This window comes from Halichoeres trimaculatus, unplaced genomic scaffold (genome assembly GCF_033239565.1).
Source record: "Halichoeres trimaculatus isolate MK-OKI-2021-1 unplaced genomic scaffold, fHalTri1.1 fHalTri1_scaffold_4, whole genome shotgun sequence".
NCBI lineage: Eukaryota > Metazoa > Chordata > Actinopteri > Labriformes > Labridae > Halichoeres > Halichoeres trimaculatus.
Window position 1 is genome coordinate 17,792,105 of NW_027437182.1, and position 21,080 is coordinate 17,813,184.

Below are 21,080 nucleotides of genomic sequence, written 5' to 3' on the forward strand. Positions count from 1 at the left end.
CTGGTTGTGTGAAGGATCACAGAGGGGAGGGACGCTCGTAGAAAACCTGACACGCTAGCTTCACCAGGCAATTACAGCCAGCAGCGACGTATCGAGGGAGGGTGGCCACCGAAACTAATCAAGGGCCGTCCAGCACCTGAACCATCAATTTGGTTTAGGAGTAAAGGCGATCAATCAGCCTGCGGTTAACCTTCGGAAGAAACGCGTATTTCAGCGTCAACGTTTTTTGACTTATTATCGGTGACAACATGGCTGATTGTAACGTTAGCATCGACAAGAATAAACTACCTGGAGTGAAAGAGGGTAACGTCCATAACATATTTACCAACAATATGTGAACCGAGCTAGCCGTTTAGCATTACCTGTATCCAGATATGTTCTTTTTACTATAAGGGTACACAGGTGTTACTGTTTGGGTCACATACACAATGGTTATAATGGTTGTTAGCACAGATTGCTAGGTTATGCTAGCACATAAGTCTGGAGACAGGTAGCAAGCACTGATTATTAGACTTCTTAGCCTGGGTACAGACTCTGACATGTTATACCTGATATTTTCCCAGAGCTACAGTCTGTGATTTATCGGATGAGGAAGAGGTTGCACATCGTGTAGAACCTCGTATTTCACATATTTAGTGGGTTTTAGTGACATGCTTTATGGGGAGTGGGAGAAGTAACGCGAAGTTACATAGCTAAGTAGCAGTAAAGAAGTGAGGGGACTTGTAGTCTTAGCTCTGACACTTGAGTTTTTTTCTGTCTGGCAGTTGCATGAAACCCGCATAGGTCTACTTGTCTCCTACTCTGAATGTATAGGGTCCCATCCAGCTTCTAATTGCTGTTCAATCAACCGCAGATCTGAACCAGTGATCTGAAAGTTAGCACAAAGTCTTCACTAAATATCCTCTACGCACACCGAAAACAATGTCTGTTATTGTGAGTGATAGAAAGGTAAACAGCAGGTGAAGAGATGAGCTTTGACACTAGGGCACGCCGTGGGTGTGATGCTGAGCTGGTGGAAAGGAGCTGTCCTGTTAGTGTGAAGCAGCTGCTCAGCAGGGTGCTTGTTATTCTGGTCAGAGAGAGAAGGAGCGTGCATTGCTTCTGCCTGGCTGGTCTGTAGACAGATAGATTGATAAAGCTCCTTTGAAATCTTTAATTCCTCAAAAAGTCAGATTTTGTTGCTGCACAAAAATATATTGGTCTATTTTTTTTCCTGCATGTGAGAGAAGCAGACTAGACTCTTGTTGTCTTTGTGCGTTTCAGAGAAAGGTGATCAAATGATGGGGCCCTAACCCAAACTTGTTGCATTTTCATAAAAACTTAACCCATTCCCCAAGCAAAATTCTTTCTTGAAAAAGCTTTCAAAAGGATGATCACGCAATCAAGAACATACATTAGCTCAGATTCCTCATGTCTGGACCCCCGCTAAGGAGATTAAGCATATGGTTGGAAAAAGAGTCTGAGTTCATCAAATCCCATACTGCTTTAAGGCTTTGTGGAGGTCTCGCTCTCCTCCTCACAGCATCTGTTTTCATCATCCACACAGTAACCTCCATACTCCCAGTACAGACACACAATCTGGACCTCTCTCTGGTGTTTTGTTTGAGTTGCAGGCATCAATAATATTGGCAAATAGTTTGTTTTCCCAGGGCTCTCTCTAATGCTCGCTAACACTTAGTCACAGGCTGTTGCTGGTTTTTAAATTTTAATGTGGATGAAGTAATGTTTGTGAGAGGGAAAGCTGGGTGCTGAGTCTGGAGTGTGAGGTTATTAAATGTGGCCCAGGAGGAGCAGAGCTTTAGATACACAATAAGTGTCAAATAGAGGATTGATGTGGATGATAGTAGAAAGATATTGTTTTACAGTATAAATTTATCTCTGCATTCAACAAGAGAGGGTTAAGAATCACTGAGGGTAAGCTGTTTGGTCTGCTTGTGCACAGTTTTGTGTGACTTCCTGCATGATAAAACCAAAGCTGTTTTTAGTCTTCTGTATTCAATGCAATCGTGTGAACGGTGTGTTGCTGTAGAAAGCTTCCTATGTGGGTTCCTGAAGATACATGCTGACCAGGGGATAGTAAACCCTGTACTTGCAGAGATGTTTAGAGCAAGGTTATAATAGTTAACCAAAACAAAACTAAAAAGGAAAACTTAAAATTTAAAATACATTGCAGTTAACTCAAACTAGTAAAAACTAGAAAAGAAAACAAAAATGATAAGTGAACTAAAACTGTGTCTTGTGTTCACAAAACTAACTGAAACTAACTAAAATGATAGACAAAATTCCCTTAGTTATAGTTTTTGACAATATTAATAGCCTTTAGGATTTAAATTGATCTGACACATTTTCCCATCCAATTTTAGACAGTTTTAGGCAGTTGTCAGTGCCGCACAACACCATCATAGCGCCATCATAGGAACAAGCTTGTTTACTGCACTGACTGGCTGTGCGCTGTGCTGCGACGAAACGTAGTGGAGCAATGAATCAGAGCATCTGTAATAGTTTAATTGTTACAGGGTCCAATTTTTTATTTATTGAAGCTCATATTATATTGTTTTTTTTATAATTTATGTTAATATTATTTTTATGGAATTTATGTTAACATTATTTTATATAATTTATGTTTATATTTTTTATACTAAGTTTATGTTATAATTTTGTCTATCTTTGTTATTTTCATGTGTTGAAGGCAGCAGCCAACATTTTGGTATCAGCATTGACTGAGCAGTGAGCACTATGTTGGACTTGAAAATAAACAGTATGACAAAATATTTACTCTGACCTTTTTGAATCCTGCACCTGGTTAATAAGGTATGAAAAAACTAAAACTAAACTAAAACTAAACTAAAACTAAGCCTTGTTGCAAAAATCAAAACTAAATAAAAACTAGAATGCCTGCTCTAAAACTTATTAAAACTAAACTGTAATGGAAAATAAAATGTCAAAACTAACTAAAACGAAACTATAATGGCAAATCCAAAACTAAATTTATAACCTTGGTTTAGAGACGATTCTAAAATGTACAGAAATCTTGTGCTAGAAGTTTCACTGTGTGAGAAAAGTTCCCCCCTTTAAAGAATTCTCTCAGCATCGAGAACTGGTGGATTCCAAAATTTTAAAGGAAGAAGGAAGTTTCCTGCCTCATTTCACCACAGCTTTGATAGACATCGCGTGATAGGACAGGGTCTATCTCTGGAAATCTTCTGCACAACTTTTTCACATAATGATTGTTCACAATATTTTGGCAGTGTCCTGAAAATCAAAAACATTGATGCATCTACATCCATGACACCAACACTGGTTTTAGATGTGTCGAATGTATTGTTCTGTTTAGTGTCACTAAACGGTCTTTCCTAGAAGGAGATTTTACCTCATGCTCATACCTTCCTCTGCTGTATGAAGTGATAAACTTCAGTCTCACTTCTCATATTGCTCAGCTTGCCCTTTAATAACTTAATAAGAAAGCCCCAAACTCTCTGGGCTTGCTTGTTTTTACATTTTAGTATGAATGGTTCCTCCATTCAGTTTCACTTCCTGTCCTTGCTGGCAGAAAATAACCAAACCACAAACAATCAGCATTTTCACAAAGGCACACTATCCTTGCATCTTATCTGTGACTTGTATAGACTTGCAATTGAATTTGGTTTATATCTTATAAGTTAAGGACAACCTGTAAAAAATGTTTGACTTTAAAATTTTAAAGGAAGAAAGTCTACTCAAGTTAGTCCACAAATCACTTATACATATTTTAATGTGTCTTGATATCAAACGCCTGAAACCATAAATGTCAGACTCTGACCACATCAGAGCTTCCTCCATTCTGATGAGCACCAGCTTTAAGCAGTCCTTCAGTTGTTGAGACTAACCTGAATTCTCACATCTCCGAGTCATTTTTTTAAAATCTAGTGTCTTATTTTTTTTTTCAGTGTGCCGAGACTTTGCTGTGCTGGAGGACCACTGCCTGGCCTACAACCTACAGGAACAAGAAAGTAAGAAACCTTTGAATCAGCTGTGGCCATTTCTGCTTCTTGTGATGTAGTTTTATGGTGATATAAAAGGATCCAGAGATTTCATGGAGAGTTTTCTTTTCCAGACTGTCTGTTTATGTACTTAAGCATTCTCTGCATCAGACCAATTTGACTCCTGTTGATGTTTTTTTTCTTAGGCTGCCCTGCTGCATTCCTACAGCAGGTCACCCCCTGCTTACTTAGCAAAAACAAGTAAAGAAAGATTTTTTTTAGAGTACAAGAGAGAAAAATGAATGCAGTGCACTATGCTTCTCTTCTCCTTTCTCTGAAATTTGTCAAGTCCAACTGGATAAACTGCATCGTCAGTGGCTGCAGCCTGTTTAAGCCAACATAACCCCTGCTTCAGTCACACTGTTAGACGTGTGAATGGTGCAGGATGCCACTCCACTACAGTGCTGCATCAGGGCAGAGCAGGCTATGGCAGATTATTATTGTTTAGTGTTTACTATTTGTTTAGACCACGTTATTTTGTGTGCTGCAGCTTTAGTGCAGAGAAACCCAGATTTTGGATCTGAAGTTAGATTTCACATTCAGGTAAGCAGGAGTTTATATCTGGAACACAGTCCCTGCAGACCTCATTAGAAGAATAATAGGAATCAAATTATTATTGTTGTAGCTTTCTGGACTTCTTTTCTTCTCAAATGTTTTTGTAGAAATACCCTAAGGAATGCTGGTCCCTAACTTTAGCTTAAGCCTCCTTAAGTGCTGTAAAAACAGAGTTAAACATAACAAGGCCCTTCTTTCATTAGATGTAATGATATTTTTTTTGCAGATGGCAAGTTGCCAGCTCATCTTCTTTCCCATCATTAGTTTACATACCTTGTCGTTAAGGAAATGAAGGAGGACTATAGTTTTGACTGGGCAGGGTTTTGGGGGGTTAATGAGCAGATTAAAGATGTTTTGAAGTAACTGATTTGAACAGAACTCACAGAAAATACTCAGAAATCAGTCAAAATTGTGCACAGTTTATTTGACACAACTGTAAAATTACAGCGTCAGTGTCAAACTGATTTTCAGAGTGTGGCTAACATTAGCAGACTTAGCACATATAACAATATAACATTTTGTATATCACAGAATATATGACAGAAAGCCATATGTTGGCTATCTTAAGTGTAGACAAGTCTCTTCCTGCAACTGATTTGGTTTTGGCTCCCCTGTCCTTTGTCATCACTAACCCTTTCAAAGCTTCAACAATCCAAGACTCTTCTCCCACCGTTCCCTTTGTTGCCAGTTTCCACACTAACTGATCTGGTTTGAGCTTGAAAATGTTAGTTTCACCTTTGGCCCTGGAGGTCACTGGGGAAAACACTGCTTGTCTCAGCCTGACAGTCTTCTAAAGAAGCAGGGTCCCTTTGTCTCCAGCCTGGATCACATCAACAGATGGCCATCCATGAAAAGGCACTTTATGACATTCATTTGAAGTTAACGTGGAGTCACATCTGGCTTTTATTCCCACTGAGAATGTTGAGTATGAAACCATTGAAGTATCCAAATGTCACATGGAAAACATTGCTTGATTGGCTGATTCAGCACTTGGCGTCTTTGTTTCTGGAATGTGTTTTCTCTGTTTTTACGTTCAGCTTGCAGACTTAAATGTTGGCGGCGCAGATAGTCCAACTTTCTCACCTTATCTCCCCTTTGCCGAATGACACGAGCCCTCTTAAGGTTGAGTTTGTTGAATGAATGAACACCACATTGTCTGGTCATGTTTAGTCTTTTCTGCCACATTGACAAATGATTCAGTGACAAACATGGTGGTGGACAAACGATCTTGTCTCAGGTTGTGACATCAGTTTTTTCTTCAAGTATTTTTTATAAGGTGTCACAAGCTCAAACAATTGATCAGCGCTATCCCCCCCAAAAAATCAATCTCTCCCCTTGACTTTTGATCAAGTTGCCACAGCTGTGACTCAGTTTCCTCTTTCCATCCCACCAGTCAGAGAGCACAAACTTTATGGAGCCTCTCACGGTTGAAATTGCCAAACGTAATTTGGTCCTTTTCACATGAAAGCTGTGAGCAGATCGATATCCAGGTGAAAGAGAGCTGAGCGAGTGACTGATGTGCTGCATGCTAGTGTCAAGAAGAGTGCGTCAGCAAGTGGGATTTATCATCTGTTATGGCCCACAACAGGCCATCACACAACCTTGGAATAGCACCTCTGCTGCGAACACTCATTTCTCAATGACTAAGAGCGCGCTCTGTTTATTACTCGAGACTGAAGCATCTGTGTCCTCAACATAAATGTTTTTCTCTGCAGAGCATCCAAACACTTCTCTTCTGAGAGGAAAACATCAAGAAAATGTGCATCAGTAAATAAACACTGCATCGCTCGGCTGTTTGTCACTTATCAAGTTTATTATAATAACTAGTCAACATTGGTTTGGGAGTACGCCGTTTGAGAGATGTGCTTGTGTGTTTGTGTTCACAGTTGAGAGCCACTTGGCGTCAAATGTCAATAAGAGCCGCCTGGTGCAGAAGGACCTGCTGGTCGCCAAGAAGCTGCAGCAGGAGGAGGATCAGAGGGCCAAAGTTAAGAACCAGATACAACATATTGAGATGTGAGTGTTTCTCTCTCTCTCTCACTCTCTTACAGACACACGAATACACCATAAATACATATTTTTATTGAATCAAAATTCCAATTGAAGGAATGGAAATGTAATGAAAGTGAGAAAAACAGAATAAAAGATGTCAAACAGTAGAATTTAAAGGGACTGTTCAGTTTTTTTGAAGTGGGGTTGTATGAGCTCTATGTGACCACTAAGGACATTAGATACAGTAGAAAGTTGTCTCCTTAAAGTTCATTAAGTCTTCGGAAATATAAACATTTATCCAGACCTAACTAACTGGTCATGTGTCCTTCCACGCAGCGCTAGTGCGCTCCGTCCCCCCTCCTCCTTTAAGCTGTAGGGAATGTAAACAAGCTATGCTTCGGGCGCCGGTTACTGACATAAATGTTTATATTTCCGTTGACATAATGCACTTAAAAATTATTCTATGTAGCACACTCTTAAACTGTGGTATTACTTTTTGATTTTAGTTCTTGTAGGTAGAGAAAATAGCCTTTGAATCCGGTACGGTCTCTCCCTGTTAGCGCCTATTTCCTCATCACCATCGATTACAGTCTGTGTCTTACTGAGGGAGAGGAGACACCTTTCTACTGTATCTAATGTCCTTAGTGGTCACAAAGAGCTCATACAACCCCACTTCAAAAAAACTGAACTGTCCCTTTAACCTATAGAAAAGGACTTGTTGTTAATTTATAGAATCTGTCTCTCTTTTTTCATGATTTGGTGAATAAATGTATCATTTAAGTCATTTGGCTCCACAAGCACAGGCCCTTTTTTCCCCCAAAACAACTCTTCATAGTATCGTTCACTTCCACTAGCTGGCTCAGAGCCAAGCCGTTAATGACTGACAACACTCGGCTCCACAGTTCAGCATGAATGAGTAAGGTAAGGCTAAAACGACAACCTTAAATTTTAACTGAAGTTAAATGTTTTAAATATTCAGTTATTAAAAAAATATTTAACTTTATTTTTTTTAAAAGTGACACTGATATTTATCTAAAGGATTATCAGGTGTGCCAAGCTCATCTTTTAAGCCTGTTCTATTATCTCATACATCCAGAGTGTTGCTTACTTCGTAAAGAGTTACCTTAATTTGGACTTTAACATCTAAATCAACTATATCCTGTGGCTCCACAAAGCAATCGGAATACTTTATAATCCCAATTGTGCTTCAGATTAGGCTAATCTCATGTGATTACTATATATCTCAGACAGGTTTTACTGTAGGGGTGAGGTGATCAGCACTTTAGGTGCAGATGCCTTAAGGTTGATTTATTGCTTTACTGAAGGTGTAATTCATAAATGACAAGAGGTAAAGGCCCATTATATTTGATGCTGTCATTAAGCTTGTTTGTGCATTTTACATATTGTGCCAGAAAGGTTCATGAAAGAAGTTTGCTTTGTTAGCAGGGTCCGTGTGTTTGTAGTTTATGTTTTAGCTAGATTACAAATATATAGTGATCCAGCCTGTCCTAAGTGTGATATATACGTTTCCTCCACTATCAACAGCAGCTCCTGGCATCGTAGACATGTAAGAGAAAACACAAGCAGCGCATTCACTGTGCTTGTGGTCTGTGCGCGGTATCTCCACAGCCATGGAGCTCCATAATTATGATTTTTAAGGGTTTGGGCTTGCTCCAGCTGCACGTCCAAAGCTATGCAGCCTCACCACAGGGCGGACAGCAGCAGCTCCTAAACATAGCTGACTGTTCTGTTTCTTCTGCTTCTGCTAAAACAAGAAAGCCCTCCCCTCGCTCTGCATTTGCTTTTTCTGTTAAAAAAAAATGCTGCCTCACAGCTCTGTAAGAGAGTAGTCTCAAAAGCATTATCCCCCCAGCCCCACACACACACACTAACACAGAAGCTCACCCCAGCAGTGGGGTGGCACCCCCAGGAGAAGGCCAGATGCTCCACTATCGATCGGGGAAGGCCAATGGTGCTTGTCATGCTGTGAACTCATGCTGACATCCGCCCTGCCACTTCATATACACCCACTCCAAGACATATGACTGAGCGCACACACACACAAAGGGGCATGCTGCATCACTCACTTTTATTCTAGGGTGTATATAGTATAGGACAGTGGAAGGAAAGCTAAGACACTTTGTTCTGTTTACTGTTGAAGTTCTCTGAGCAGTCAGCTGCTCAGGTCAAACACAGGGGCCACACAAGGAACTTAAGCCGTTGCTGCATGTTTCTCTGTAAAGCATTACACTCGTGTTTGTCTTTGCACAGAAAATATCCCTGCACACTAACCTTCAAGGCACACAGTGTTGTCAAAACCAAATCTTTTGAAGATGTGATTAAGCCAAAGCAGGCTGTTGAGCTCAACGTCACGACAGGCAAATCATTTTCTGTGCCTGCCTGGAGCACACATGCTTACTCCCACAACATGTTCAAGAATAATTTCCCAGCTCAACACATTTCTGTTTTCTATTACATGATTATTGGAGCTAATTTCAGTAACTGATACACTGTGAATCCAGATTCTTATACTAAATAAAAGTGATGCAGATTTTTGTTTTTTAAGGAGGTCAGTCAACTTCAATCTGTTTGTCTTGAAGTTTGTTTGTGCAGGGTTCTTATGGAAAGGTATGGATATTAGTTTAATTTCAAGCCTGGATAAAAATGGGAGAAAGGTCACAGAGAATGAGACAAGAAAGATATTAATCTTAACTATTTCAGAACTCCATGTGGCTGTGTTACACAACAGCTTTTTCCAAATGGTTTATGGCTACAAAAAAGTCAGTTTTTAAGATATCATTGATATCAGTGCCCTTGTTGATTCTGCCTATTGATCCGATTCTTTATCGATTCTCTTAATAACTCCTCCTGTTAATTCTCTCTGGACAAAAAGTAGCTTTACAGGTTTTACTGTTTCTGGACATAGATATATAGGAATAAGTAAAAATCGCAAATCATGACATTGATGTACTGTTTTGTTATATGTTATTGGCTGAAGTAGGCCTCAGACTAACTGACCTCAGGGTTGTTTGGAACTTTGCCATAGTTTTTAAGCCTGCCATGAGCCAGTACGTAACTTTTCTTCCATTTGCCTATAATTAGTTTGACATTTGGAGTTCTCAGTACTTTTATAATGAGTATCTGTGATATGTTTCTGTGATGAAAGTTGAAATTCTATTCTGAAGCCAAAGTTATACCAATGTATGCTAACCACTAGCATATCAATGCATTTTCCTATATATGTTAGCATCATGCTAGCGGTATTTTGTTTATATTGTTTTTTTTGGGGGGGTTAATAAGATGTATAGTGTGAAAGTCAGTCCTACAGTTACAGGTGGGTGTTTGGTGTTTCCACCCTTGCTTGTTTCATTTTATTTTTGATATAACACAGTGTTCAATTGTTGTCCTGATTTGTTTTTACCTTAAGTGTTCTTAATATTCTATTGTTCTTTCAACCTCTCCCCATATATTCACTTAAACATCGACCTATGGAAACTTCAGTGAGCGTCAAGACAATGAGATCGCCCAAGAGATTCAGGACGAACTGGTCCGACAGGCAGAGCAACAACGACAGCAAGAAGAGAAGGATGCGGTACGAAAGGCACACTAACAGACATACACACATTAGTGCCAGGTTAAGCACAATGAAGGATACATCCACCCATCATTAACTTCCTATCAGTATCGATGGACTGTGAATCATCAGCTCGTCACTGCCTTCTTACTGTGACAGTAAACTGGGAGTAAGGTTGACCTGACCTGTTTATCTTAATCACAAAGCTGATACTCTACTTGACGAGCAGCGATGCAGACGACAAGATGATGTCGGGTTGTTTATTCATGAGACTGTGTAGTTCATGAATGAACAGGGCAGTTGTAAAGATTTCAGTGTTACCCTGACGATTAGTAAAAGGATTCTGTTTCAGTTGATCCATAACAACTGCCACTGTAAATGAAACGACTGCCCTGTCGTATCACATATCACCCAAAAGATTCAGTTGCAGATAATTCTTTCATAACACAGCAGAAGCTGCTGTTTAGAGTGTTTTTCCTCATCGCTTTGTAGTTCTCTGAAATAATCCAGTTTCTGCTCTGAGCAGGTCACCTCAGGACTCAAACATTTGTTAAAGCCATCAGCAGATGATGCAACCCACCAGCCTAATGGGATACGTCTAAAATTTCCTTGAAAAACCCCCTTCTCAAAACAAAGTTGACTTATTTGCATTAGATGAACCCAAACAAGAAACAATTCATTCAACGATGTGGAACTGCATGTTTACTTTTCTCTGGTTTGTTTGTAGGCCATTGCTCGTAAGCTGCAGGAGAAGGAGATGAAAGAGGAGAAGAGGAGACAGAAGCAGATGGAGGCAAACTTCGAAGAGGAGTACTTTGAAGATCACGGAGGTGGGGAGAGTACAAGTGGCTCATATTAATGTGTGGCTGTGGCTGTTCCCATGTTTTTTACATGTGTGTGCAGAGACATGGGAGGAAGAATGGCTCCTTTTTCATGGAGGGGGATACTAAGCATCTCTGGATGTGTGGCGTTGTGCTTTCGTTGTGGTGGGGTGCTGGAGATGGTTTCTTCATACACAAGGGAAAGATTTTGGAAAAAAAGTCTTAAGTACATAATTAGCCTTAAATGAAGGCTTACATGTTGCTGCAAAGAAATGATTCATCACGCAGACACAAAAGTGAACAGTTTTAACTTCTTTATTTTTTACAGCTTGGTTGGTAATTCACAGCAGATTCTACCTCAGACACACCTACATGCTCAGCCATTGTTTGTTGTGTGTCTTAAACAGTTACAGAAGATCTAAGCTTCAGGCTTCAGAATCTGTTTGTACATCTTCACATTCTGCATGATTCCTCCCACTGTTGGCCTGTTTCCATCTGAAGAAGAAATCTTAACCAAGTTGTTACACTGAGTCAAGGATCATAATGACTCTGAATATAAGACAGGTTTTACACCTAAAAAAGTAGTCAGATTACAATATTGGTTACAACATCTCCAGTTACCTGAAAGACATGTCGCAGAGACATCAACAACTGTCAAACAGCCAAGAGAACTTGGTGTCACCAAATGTAATGTTTGAAGGCAGCTTGCAAAAAGTGATCCTCTCAAAATACGAAGATGTGACTGGAGACAGAACAAAAACAGAACAAATATGCACAATTACCAGATCCACCATCCAACCAGCAAGCTGCAGGTGATTTTGATCATCATGGTATTAAAACAGGAGAGTATTTTGCACATCTAATTTAGGAGACGAGTGCGTCGGAGAAAAAGGCGATTAAAACAAGAAGGTGAACTCCCTCACACTGTCTAAGTTGCAAGAAAATCATTTATTTGCGACATTTTGGTCTCAGACCTTCATCAGGCAAACAGTATCACCATGGTGTAGAAATACTGATAACAGAAAGGCTTCTTTAAAAAAACGAGATATTTTTTCTCTAAATTAATCTTTCAAACGGAGGTCATGTTATATTCAGGTCAATCTGATAAACATGTCTCTGAGATTCACCTTAAGAGCCCAGCTGACTCTACGTCATTACCTTGTTTACGAACACAGGTTCAATGCAGGTCTTTTATAGTGAAGGGCTATCAATGTGAGGGATGTTGCTGCTGCTGAAATAAATTTCAGCTTTCTGGCAGCAGCGAGGCGAGGTTCTAATGCACTCACGGTTTTTCAGCCATAGGTGTAACTTTGACGGTACAGGGGAAATATATCTCACACGCTTCTTTATACATTCCCCCCTGACTCATGAAAGCTTGGCTCTTTCCTCCACACCGTTTACAGCCTACTCAATCTAATCTGAAAGATTGGTACCTGGTTATTGCCATGCCAAATTTTGTCTTGAGATTGCGAATGTTTGTGTCATTCATTTTATTAGGAGAAGAGAAAAGTAAATTTTGGGAAAACTTTATAAAACCAAAACAAATGTTGGTTTACTATTTTTTTCCATTCAAAGTTGAAATAAAATACCCTTTTACAGTCATTCAGAACACCCCCTGTTGTCTGAAAGAAACACCCTTACACTGTTTCTGTCAAAGTACTTCATAAACCGAGCACCAAAGGAGGTTTCAAATCAACTCTGAACAACCTTTCTTAAAACGGCCAGCTTGGAGGTGTATCTCTTTAAATCTAAATAGCTCAGTCCAGCTTTATATATTTGAACGTGAGTCAGACGCTGATGCACAAGATGCTCTCAACACGTGCATCAACAAAGAATGCAAAAAGGCATTACTAAATTATCTGATTTTAACTTTGTGTCATTTTAAACACTAGTTTGAGATATTGGTTTGTCATTGTGACAGAGTTGAAGAATAACTTTATGTAGATTTGAGCATGTGCAAAGTCCTACATCATGTTGTTACTGACCTGACAAGATCTAAGGATGTGATTCATTCAACTGCTGGAAACATAGCATTTTCTCCAGAGCTGTGGCTCTTAAGGTGAGGGGGAAGATATCAAACAGGACACAGTTGTTAGTGTAATCACTCACCTTGTGATGTCACAAGTTGAACAGACACTGGTGCATCACAGACAAAAGACTGGGTTGCCTTAATTCACTTACTCTAATAAACAAAAATTTCCCCAAATCACATGCAGTCAAACGTGACTTCAGAGTAAACAAACATAGCAGATGATGGCCAGGAAGAACCAGTGACAACTAGTGTAGATGTGATGTTCTTTCAAGCAAATCAAGGGGAGAAAAATCATACCTCACAGGGAAATAATCCTTTCAACCACTGACACATTAGGACTTTTATAGATTTTGTCGGAAGAAGGCAATCCAGCTCGGAAATGGCTTGAGGTGACAGTTATGGACAGAAAGTCAGGGTTAAAATACTCCAAAGTGTCTGTGTTTACACCGTGTTGACATAAACAGGACTTATGGAGGGTTTCAGCTGTCAGTCCATCTGCCCTGATGTGTCTGCATGTAGCTCGCCAGCTGTCCTGCTGCTTTGCATCTTTCTAAAAATGTCACATATGGCAGGTGGTTGTGGTGAAGCTTCAGTACCTCTTTGCTCATTGCGACTCTGCCAGGCTTGATGTTTTTGCCCTTTTTTCTTTCATGTTGCAAAGCCTATTCTATAATGTCCTGCAGAGTGTATGTGAATGTGCTCATATATTAGAAGAAAATTGTTCTTCCTCTCATGTTGATGCGCACACGGAAGATTCTCTCTTTCCCTCGTCTTTCATTGCACCTCTTTGCCGCAATTACCGCAGCTGTTTGTGTGCAACACTGTGTGAGTTTGCACCTGCCTTTCAAATGTGCTAAATAAAGATCCAAAAACAGTGACCACCAACAGTTTCAGGTTTGATAAATCACTCTGAGAGCGCTATATGATTATTTTCCCTCTCCTCCTCCCAGATATGATTGGCTAATCATATGTCTGTCAAAACATGAACAAATGAAATCTATCAAAATTCTATCGACCACGTCTCATGTTTCTATCGAGGAAAAGATATTTCATGATATATATCTTTATCATCTTATCTCTCAGGCCTACCTCCCATATACATGTATGCACACACATTCATACTTTTTTTTAAGGTCATGTAATTGGCTGCTTCTTGCAGGGCATTAGGCGCTGCTTGCGGTGTTTCTTCTAATCCACTGGATTAACGCTGTCTAAAAGAAACAATGCGGAGGCAGAACCTGTCTGTGCCTGACAGATACATGACAGTGGAGGAACTAAGAAGAGGAGGGGAAGATAGGAAAGTGCCTTTAATAGGAAGAAGGGATAGGAAGGAACAAATACTCAGCTAAGCTAATCTCTCTGAGCATGTTAAAATCAGGCAGTCTGTATACCTGGCCTCCTTTTTTTAAAGGTTTGAACGTCAACAAGTCCTGTCTAATCGGCGTTAAGCAGCCAGTTAGATAAGTGGAATTCCATTGCACTGACTCTCAGTGCTCGCCTCTATGTGTGCTTCCTCAGTGTGCTTTATCACACATTTGTTTTCATTTAAGAATGAGGTCAACTCCAAACATGAACCTTTTCCTACAGATAAACATTCATGTGGTGTTTGCCCTCGTAATTGTACTGCTGTTCCTAAAAAAACATAGTGTTCATTGGTGTTAAAGCTCATATCTTTAAGATTACATCTCTGAAGTGTGTGGAGTTATTCTGGTTTTAAGAGCTTCTATTGACCCCCTTATTGCTTGTTGCCTGTGCACTAACCTTGTTTGGATTTCCCTATGATGATAACTAAACCTTTTGTTGTTTTGGGTGCAGCTTATACCAACTCTCTGCTGTCTCTTTTGACCATTGCTATCCTTACAGGTGGCCTCTACTAACCATCAGTGCTACCTAACCACCTTAGCTTGTGTAATCGCTGTCTATTATTTTTCCATGTTCCCATGGTCTCATCATCATCCTCATCATCATGCTCTCCATGTCACCTCCCTCTCTCATCCTCACATCCTTATCTGCCCTGCTCAGCTGCAAGAAAACCTCTCGACTTGGACAAACACAGCCGACACAAATCGCCCAGCCGGTACGATTCATACAATCCAGTGAGCTCACACCGGGATTACTCGCCAGATTATAGCTCCACAGAGCCCAAAAGGAGCAGGTACCCAAGACAGGACCCTGCAGCACCCCACAGCCGCTACAAATACCCTGAACACTACCTCGGAGCAGAAGGGGGACGGAGCAGGCATGCAGATCCATATCCAGAGCACCTGCTACCCTCCAGGGGGAAGCATGGGGACAGATATCCAGTTTATGAACCCGCAGAAGCCAGCAGAGAGAGAGTGGTGAGGAGGAAGGAGAGGCCAGGCAGACCTCCTCCACCACAAATTTACACGGAGAGAGACAAGGCCTGGGACAGAGAGAGGGACAGAGACCGTGACAGGAGAAGAGACGCGGAATGGGAAAGGCACATGGGGAAGGATCACCGGAGAGACAGGGAGCCAGACTACAGGTCAGAGAGAAGAGACAGGGAAAGATCTAGAGATAGAGTACTGAGTGGAGACAAACAACATGACAGAGACAGACAGAGACGGAAAGAGAAAGAGAAAGAGAAAGAGAAAGAGAAAGAAAGACGCGTAAGGGCCAAGAGTATGGAGAGAGGACTTGAAGAGGAGCCGGGACACAGCAGAGACTGGGAACGAGTGGGCAGGGCTTCCTGGGAGGAGGAAAGGGATGAAGAAGAGGGGGAGAGGAGAGCTGGGGGCCGGCAGCGGGTCTACTCCAATCCTGAAGAAGTGTTCGATGATCTCAGGGGGGACACCAGGGAGTTGTGGGACCCCCACCTGGGGGAGGGTCCTGGCAGGGAACGCAGTCAGACTCACTCCAGTGGAGACACAGGTACCGCCCTGAGCCCTTCTCTGGGCTCTGCGGGGGCGTGGTGTGCTGGGTGGCTTCTTTTGCTGTGACAATCTCTGGTTGTGGGCTCATTTAACATTGCAATCGCTAATGAAGACCATCACTCTCTCTGCTCTCATAAGGATGACTTCAATTTCACAGTCATTTCTTCTGTGATTCAGACGCTGGTGGTGAAATGATTGGATTTGTTGCTGCTGTATTGATGGACTCGCCTATTCTTGCCTCATCTGCTGGGTTGTAGCATTGATTGCAGAAATAATGACTGTGCTGGGAGTGATATGTGTGCTGTGATTTCTTGGTAGAATAGTTTCATATGTTTTGAAAAGCTCAAAGTTGGCATCAAAAAGGGCTTTAGGGCTCATGGGCTGGTTACATCAGCTCATCCCAAAACAGTTTTATAGAACTAGCAATAAAAACACCAGTGAAGACACCCTGAAGCCCTTTCAGATGCCATGTGGTTTTAATCCAGAGTGATTGCATCTGTTGTAGTACCTAAATGACGACACAATTATACAGAATATTGTTTTTTGTTATTTTTTTTGATTTCCTCTGCAAATTGGTAAAAAAAATTCTCCCCAGATCAGATAAAATAACAAGTTTCCAGTGAAATCATGTTTTATAACTTCCCTTAGTCTCAAAACTGTAGAAAATAACTGATGCATGCAGCCCCTTATTGTTTGTTGACATACTGTGTGTCCTTCCAAAGGTCGTATTGTGCATCGAGGGAGTGGAGCAGTAGTAGCAGAATCTGAGTACGGCCTGACTGAAGCCACCAAGGGGATAACAAAGCTAGATCTCCGTGAGCTGGAGCTGAAGGATATGGAGGTGGCCAGGAAACTTCAAGATGAGGAAATCAAGGTGAGGAGGGACTTTGTATCACATCAGTAGCTGCTATATGCTGCACGATTAAAGGAATGTAGAAGTTTGTTTGACACAGGTACCCTCTAATATCAGTGCTATTGATACCTTGAAGCCTGAATGTCCAGAAGCATACAGAGCATGTCACGTCCTACATGTCATAATGTTTGAGGAGTGTGACCTTTTCATTGTGCTGTGGTTTCAGGCCAGCAAGATGCATGTGCGTGCAGCTCAAGTGGCGCAGGATGAGGTGAGTGGGCATAAAATCCAGACGTTTCATCTTCTGTCTGTCCTTTTTTTTGTACCCTGTGTTTCCTGAGCCACGCTAATTACACCAGTTCTTACTGTAATTTAATCTTAGGACACAACACTCTTCCTCAGCCAACTGCACAGACAGTGTTAGTTTTTTAAGCTCTGCTAACTTTAACTTTAGAATTTATATGAGTCTCAATACTACATACTAGGGATGGAATGGTTCACAAAAAACACAGTTTGGTTCTTATCACGGTTTTGTGGTCACAGTTTTCGGTTCGGTGTACATTGTTGTACACCCCAGATTACTATATACCCAGTGGCGGCTGCTGGTCAGTCAAGGAGGGGAAGCTCATTTTTTCTGACCTACATCATAAATTTTTGTTTACTTATTTAAATGTAAATTCTACCCTCCGTGCCAGCTTGCTCGCAGCTGGAGCTGCTACGTGAGACTATGACAGGCTGTAAGTGTGAGTGACAGGGGGAGAAGCTCCGCAGCTTTAGCTGTAGCTGCTTATTGGTGAAAAGAGAGAGGATCTTTAAACAAAACGCTCGTCGTTTTTAAGAAAGGTAAACTCGCTGGGGATCGATAAATCCTCCAGATCAGTCCAGAACAACTAAATGTAGAACTCAGAGGATGCTCAAGGTCGCTGACTGGCTCATTTCACTGTCAATCAAAAAGGGATTCGGCCTCAGACAGATCATCCAATCATCATGCAGAAGCCCAGCGTCCAGGCCAGCCCACTGCCTCATAGACCCCCAGAGACGCTGAGCGTCCGATGGGCGGGACAAAGCCCTGTGTTTATCCAATGACCATCCAGTTTCCACGGTGGAACAACCCACTCTACGCTTCCCCACTGAGGTCAGAAGACACTTAGCGTCCGACTGTGTTAAAGCGCTGAGACGCTGCGGGGATGAATGAGAAGGAGGTCGAGCCAGTTACCTGTGATAGGTAGCTGATTCTGAACAAAAGATGAAGGAGCCCTAGCGCATATTTTGTCATTGAAATGTGCACACAGCACTTTTTTGGGGGGACATTTTAGGGGAAGCTGAGCTTCCCTTTCAGTCTTAGAGCAATTGCCACTGCATATACCCTAATAACCAACCATTAACAGATTATTTTTAATCAATTATCTCATGTATAGTCATGAAAAACCTGAAAGAATGAAGCTGTTTCCCATTTAAAATATCATTAAAGCTGAGTGAAACACTGCTAGTTTCAACATGCCAACTCCTCAGCAAGGAAGATCCTATTGGCTGTCTCAGAAAACATCATAGATGTGTTTAGAATTACAAATGAACTTTCTGCTGTGGATTCTTTGTGTTTTTTTGATTTAATGTCAAAATATCAACCTGCCTCCTTTATCTGGGCTGAGGAGAGGCATAAGTGGCCATAATGAGACACACACTTGTGTGATTTCACCTGCTGTAAGTGAGGAGGACTGTCTCTGTGTTTTAGATAGGGGAAAGGCTCACGATAGCCCAGGCTGACCATGACAGAGATCAGAACACGCTTAAATGTCAGAGTCTCCCTTGACTCCAGAAAAGTCACAAGAGTTGTTGCCTTCAAAAAAAACTCACCAGAGGGGTCTGAAAAGTCTCAAAATGTAGCGACAAAGTCTCTAAGTTGGCAACACTCAGTAGCGGTTCTATCTTCCACTTTTTTATCGGAGCTGAATTCTAAGTGCTCTGTGACAGCGGAATGATACAACGCCATAGGTACAGCCACTAATTCTGTCTTTTCTGCTAGTCATGTAAACAACGCGCACACCTCCCCACAACTGTTCCGCTGTATCCTTCGCCTCGGGTATGCGTATGATCAGAGCTACATACTCGCTTCAAACTGAGTTGTAAAACGAAGAAAAAAGGAAAACACGAACCGAACAAAGCACACGTGAAGGAAACGGAATGATTCAGATTTTTTCATAAACCGTTCCATCCCTACTACATATGTATTCTATGTGACAACAATATAGTGACAGTGGTGTATTGTTCACACCTCAGAGCTCGTAGTATATGAAAGCTGTGTTTCATCAATGTTAACGCATCTGATTTCTCGAATACCAGGAAATCGCCCGCCTGCTGATGGAACAAGAGAAAAAGGAATATAGGAAGCAACGAGAGCACGAGAAAGAGAAAGAGAAGGAGAAGGAGCGAGAGAGGGAAAGGGAGAGGGAGAGGATGGCCATGGAGAGGATGGCCATGGAGAGGAGGCGACCAGAGGGAGACTACAGGGTAATTTTAAATGTCCTTTGGGTGAAATATTCTTGCAGCCAATGTTTTTTTGGATACTTTTTAGTGTTGCTTTTCAACAGTTTCCACTGTTATTCTGAAACCATAATTTCAAGAAGCATAATTTTTGTCTGCAGCCAAATTCAGAGGAAGTTGTCCGACCCAGAACACGGGAGGAGTATGATTACCAGAGGCAGAGGAACCACAACAAGCCTGCCAGGTTCCAGACTCATCGTTTCTTCGTGCCAAAAATTTCATGTCGGTCAAAAAACTTCATCATCTCAGTAATTTGGTTGTTCCTCATTTTTCTCTGTGTCTGTCTTAGGCCTCCACAGCCTCGTGCACACGACTACGAGAATGTGAACTCCGGCTACGGCTACTCGGACCACCCTGTTCCCCCTCGGGCTCCAACTAGACCTGAGGCTGCTTACAAAGGTGTGATATCTGTTAAAATAAGGCCGTGTTTACTTAAAGGTGCAGGATGTAGTATATGAAGACATTTTTCAAAATTGGCTTGAGAGAATGGAGTGTTTCACCCCTGAGTATGTTTAAGTTAATGAAAAATCATTTTGGTTTTGGCAACTTAAAAATGTTTTTACATCTACATGGAGGGGAACATGTTACACCACCATGTTTCTGCTGTCACACAGAACAAACTAGTGTTGTAGTATTCAATGTGAGGCTTAGCTGAATGCACACGCTTTGTTTTTTTTGTATGGCTGAGTTTTCTATTTTTTTCTACACCTGGCACCAAATGTTTATGCCACATGAGTCCTGCACTGATCATGACTTTAGCAATGGTAACCAACACAGAGACAGAGCAGTAGTTTTTTTTTCATATTCTCTCGAATTTTAGGGTATATTTTTCTTTTCTTGTTTCTTTCCGGCCTGCATTTCAGGACTTTAAGAGCTAGAAAACTGATCTCTGATAAGTGAAGTGCAAAGACACTTCTACAACAGCGTAACTTCAGATTGTAGTGTGATGTATCATGTTGTTGATGGATCATTTGTCTCTTCCTTTCTATCACAGGTGCCTATTACAAGCGGTGACTCAGGCTCTCTGCCTTGTCCAGACGTGCTGTCAGTCCTCCTCCGTCGTCCTCCTTTTTTAATTTATCTCTTTTTTTTCAACCACTCACACTCTGTTGACCAAAAGCCTTGGGACAATCTAATTAGTCGGCAATGGCAGTTTTGTTTCCTTTTGGATTTTGATAAACCCTCCAAAGTTGGCCCTGGGCTCATCTTGTGGGTCTGAGTGCTGGAAGCACACTCATCTTTTTCTTTTTAGGTGTAAAATATGATCAAATATGATTTCCTCTTTTAACTTGCTCCACTGTAAACAGAAGAAAAAAAGCCTAAATATCAGCCTTCTGACGTCAGCTCCCATGATTCTTAGCTGTTTAGATTGAGGGAATGGCTCCTCATCTGCTATGGTCGTGCGCTGATGTCCGTCCTACATGTGGACCATGCCACCACAAGGGCTCGAGGCCTCTGCTGGAAACAACCATGCAATCTCAAATGATCCTCATGACTCCTTCATGGGACGTGCCTGTCTGCTCCAACATGGCTGCTACAGTGTCTTACATACCAACATGGCAGCTGCTTTGTTACTCACACACCCTGCAGTCCTCTTTTTTTTGTCACGCTCTGCACCAAGGATTCAGGGGGCCCTCTCCGTGTGCCACCCCCGTACCATCCTGGATGGAAAAGCTTCCGATTCGTTATTTAAACAAAACAACGTATGAGCCTCGATCAACATGCTGGTCATTTTTGCCCCCTTGTTCCAGTGCAGAGGATGAAGAGCTTTGTGATGATCCATGGATTTTTAATCGGCC

The 21,080-nt window shown here is 41.5% G+C and overlaps 1 protein-coding gene across 2 annotated transcripts; it reads left to right on the forward strand.

Annotated features, from left to right (window-relative positions):
- On the forward strand, nt 1-20,509 carry ccdc50a (coiled-coil domain containing 50a). 2 transcript variants are annotated; one of them, XM_074668125.1, is made up of 11 exons: nt 8-303; nt 3,927-3,989; nt 6,461-6,590; nt 10,068-10,158; nt 10,868-10,970; nt 16,610-16,761; nt 16,967-17,011; nt 19,081-19,248; nt 19,383-19,465; nt 19,571-19,680; nt 20,276-20,509. In XM_074668125.1, the coding sequence occupies exons 1-11, from the start codon at nt 249-251 to the stop codon at nt 20,293-20,295; spliced, it is 1,020 nt and encodes a 339-aa protein (XP_074524226.1). In that variant the 5' UTR covers nt 8-248; the 3' UTR covers nt 20,296-20,509. The 2 variants fall into 2 exon arrangements, with proteins under 2 accessions (XP_074524225.1, XP_074524226.1); XM_074668124.1 differs by lacking the exons at nt 16,610-16,761; nt 16,967-17,011; nt 19,081-19,248; ... (1 more) ...; nt 19,571-19,680; nt 20,276-20,509 and adding an exon at nt 15,016-16,599 and having other exon boundaries at nt 1-303.
- The last annotated feature ends 571 nt before the right edge of the window (nt 20,510-21,080 follow it).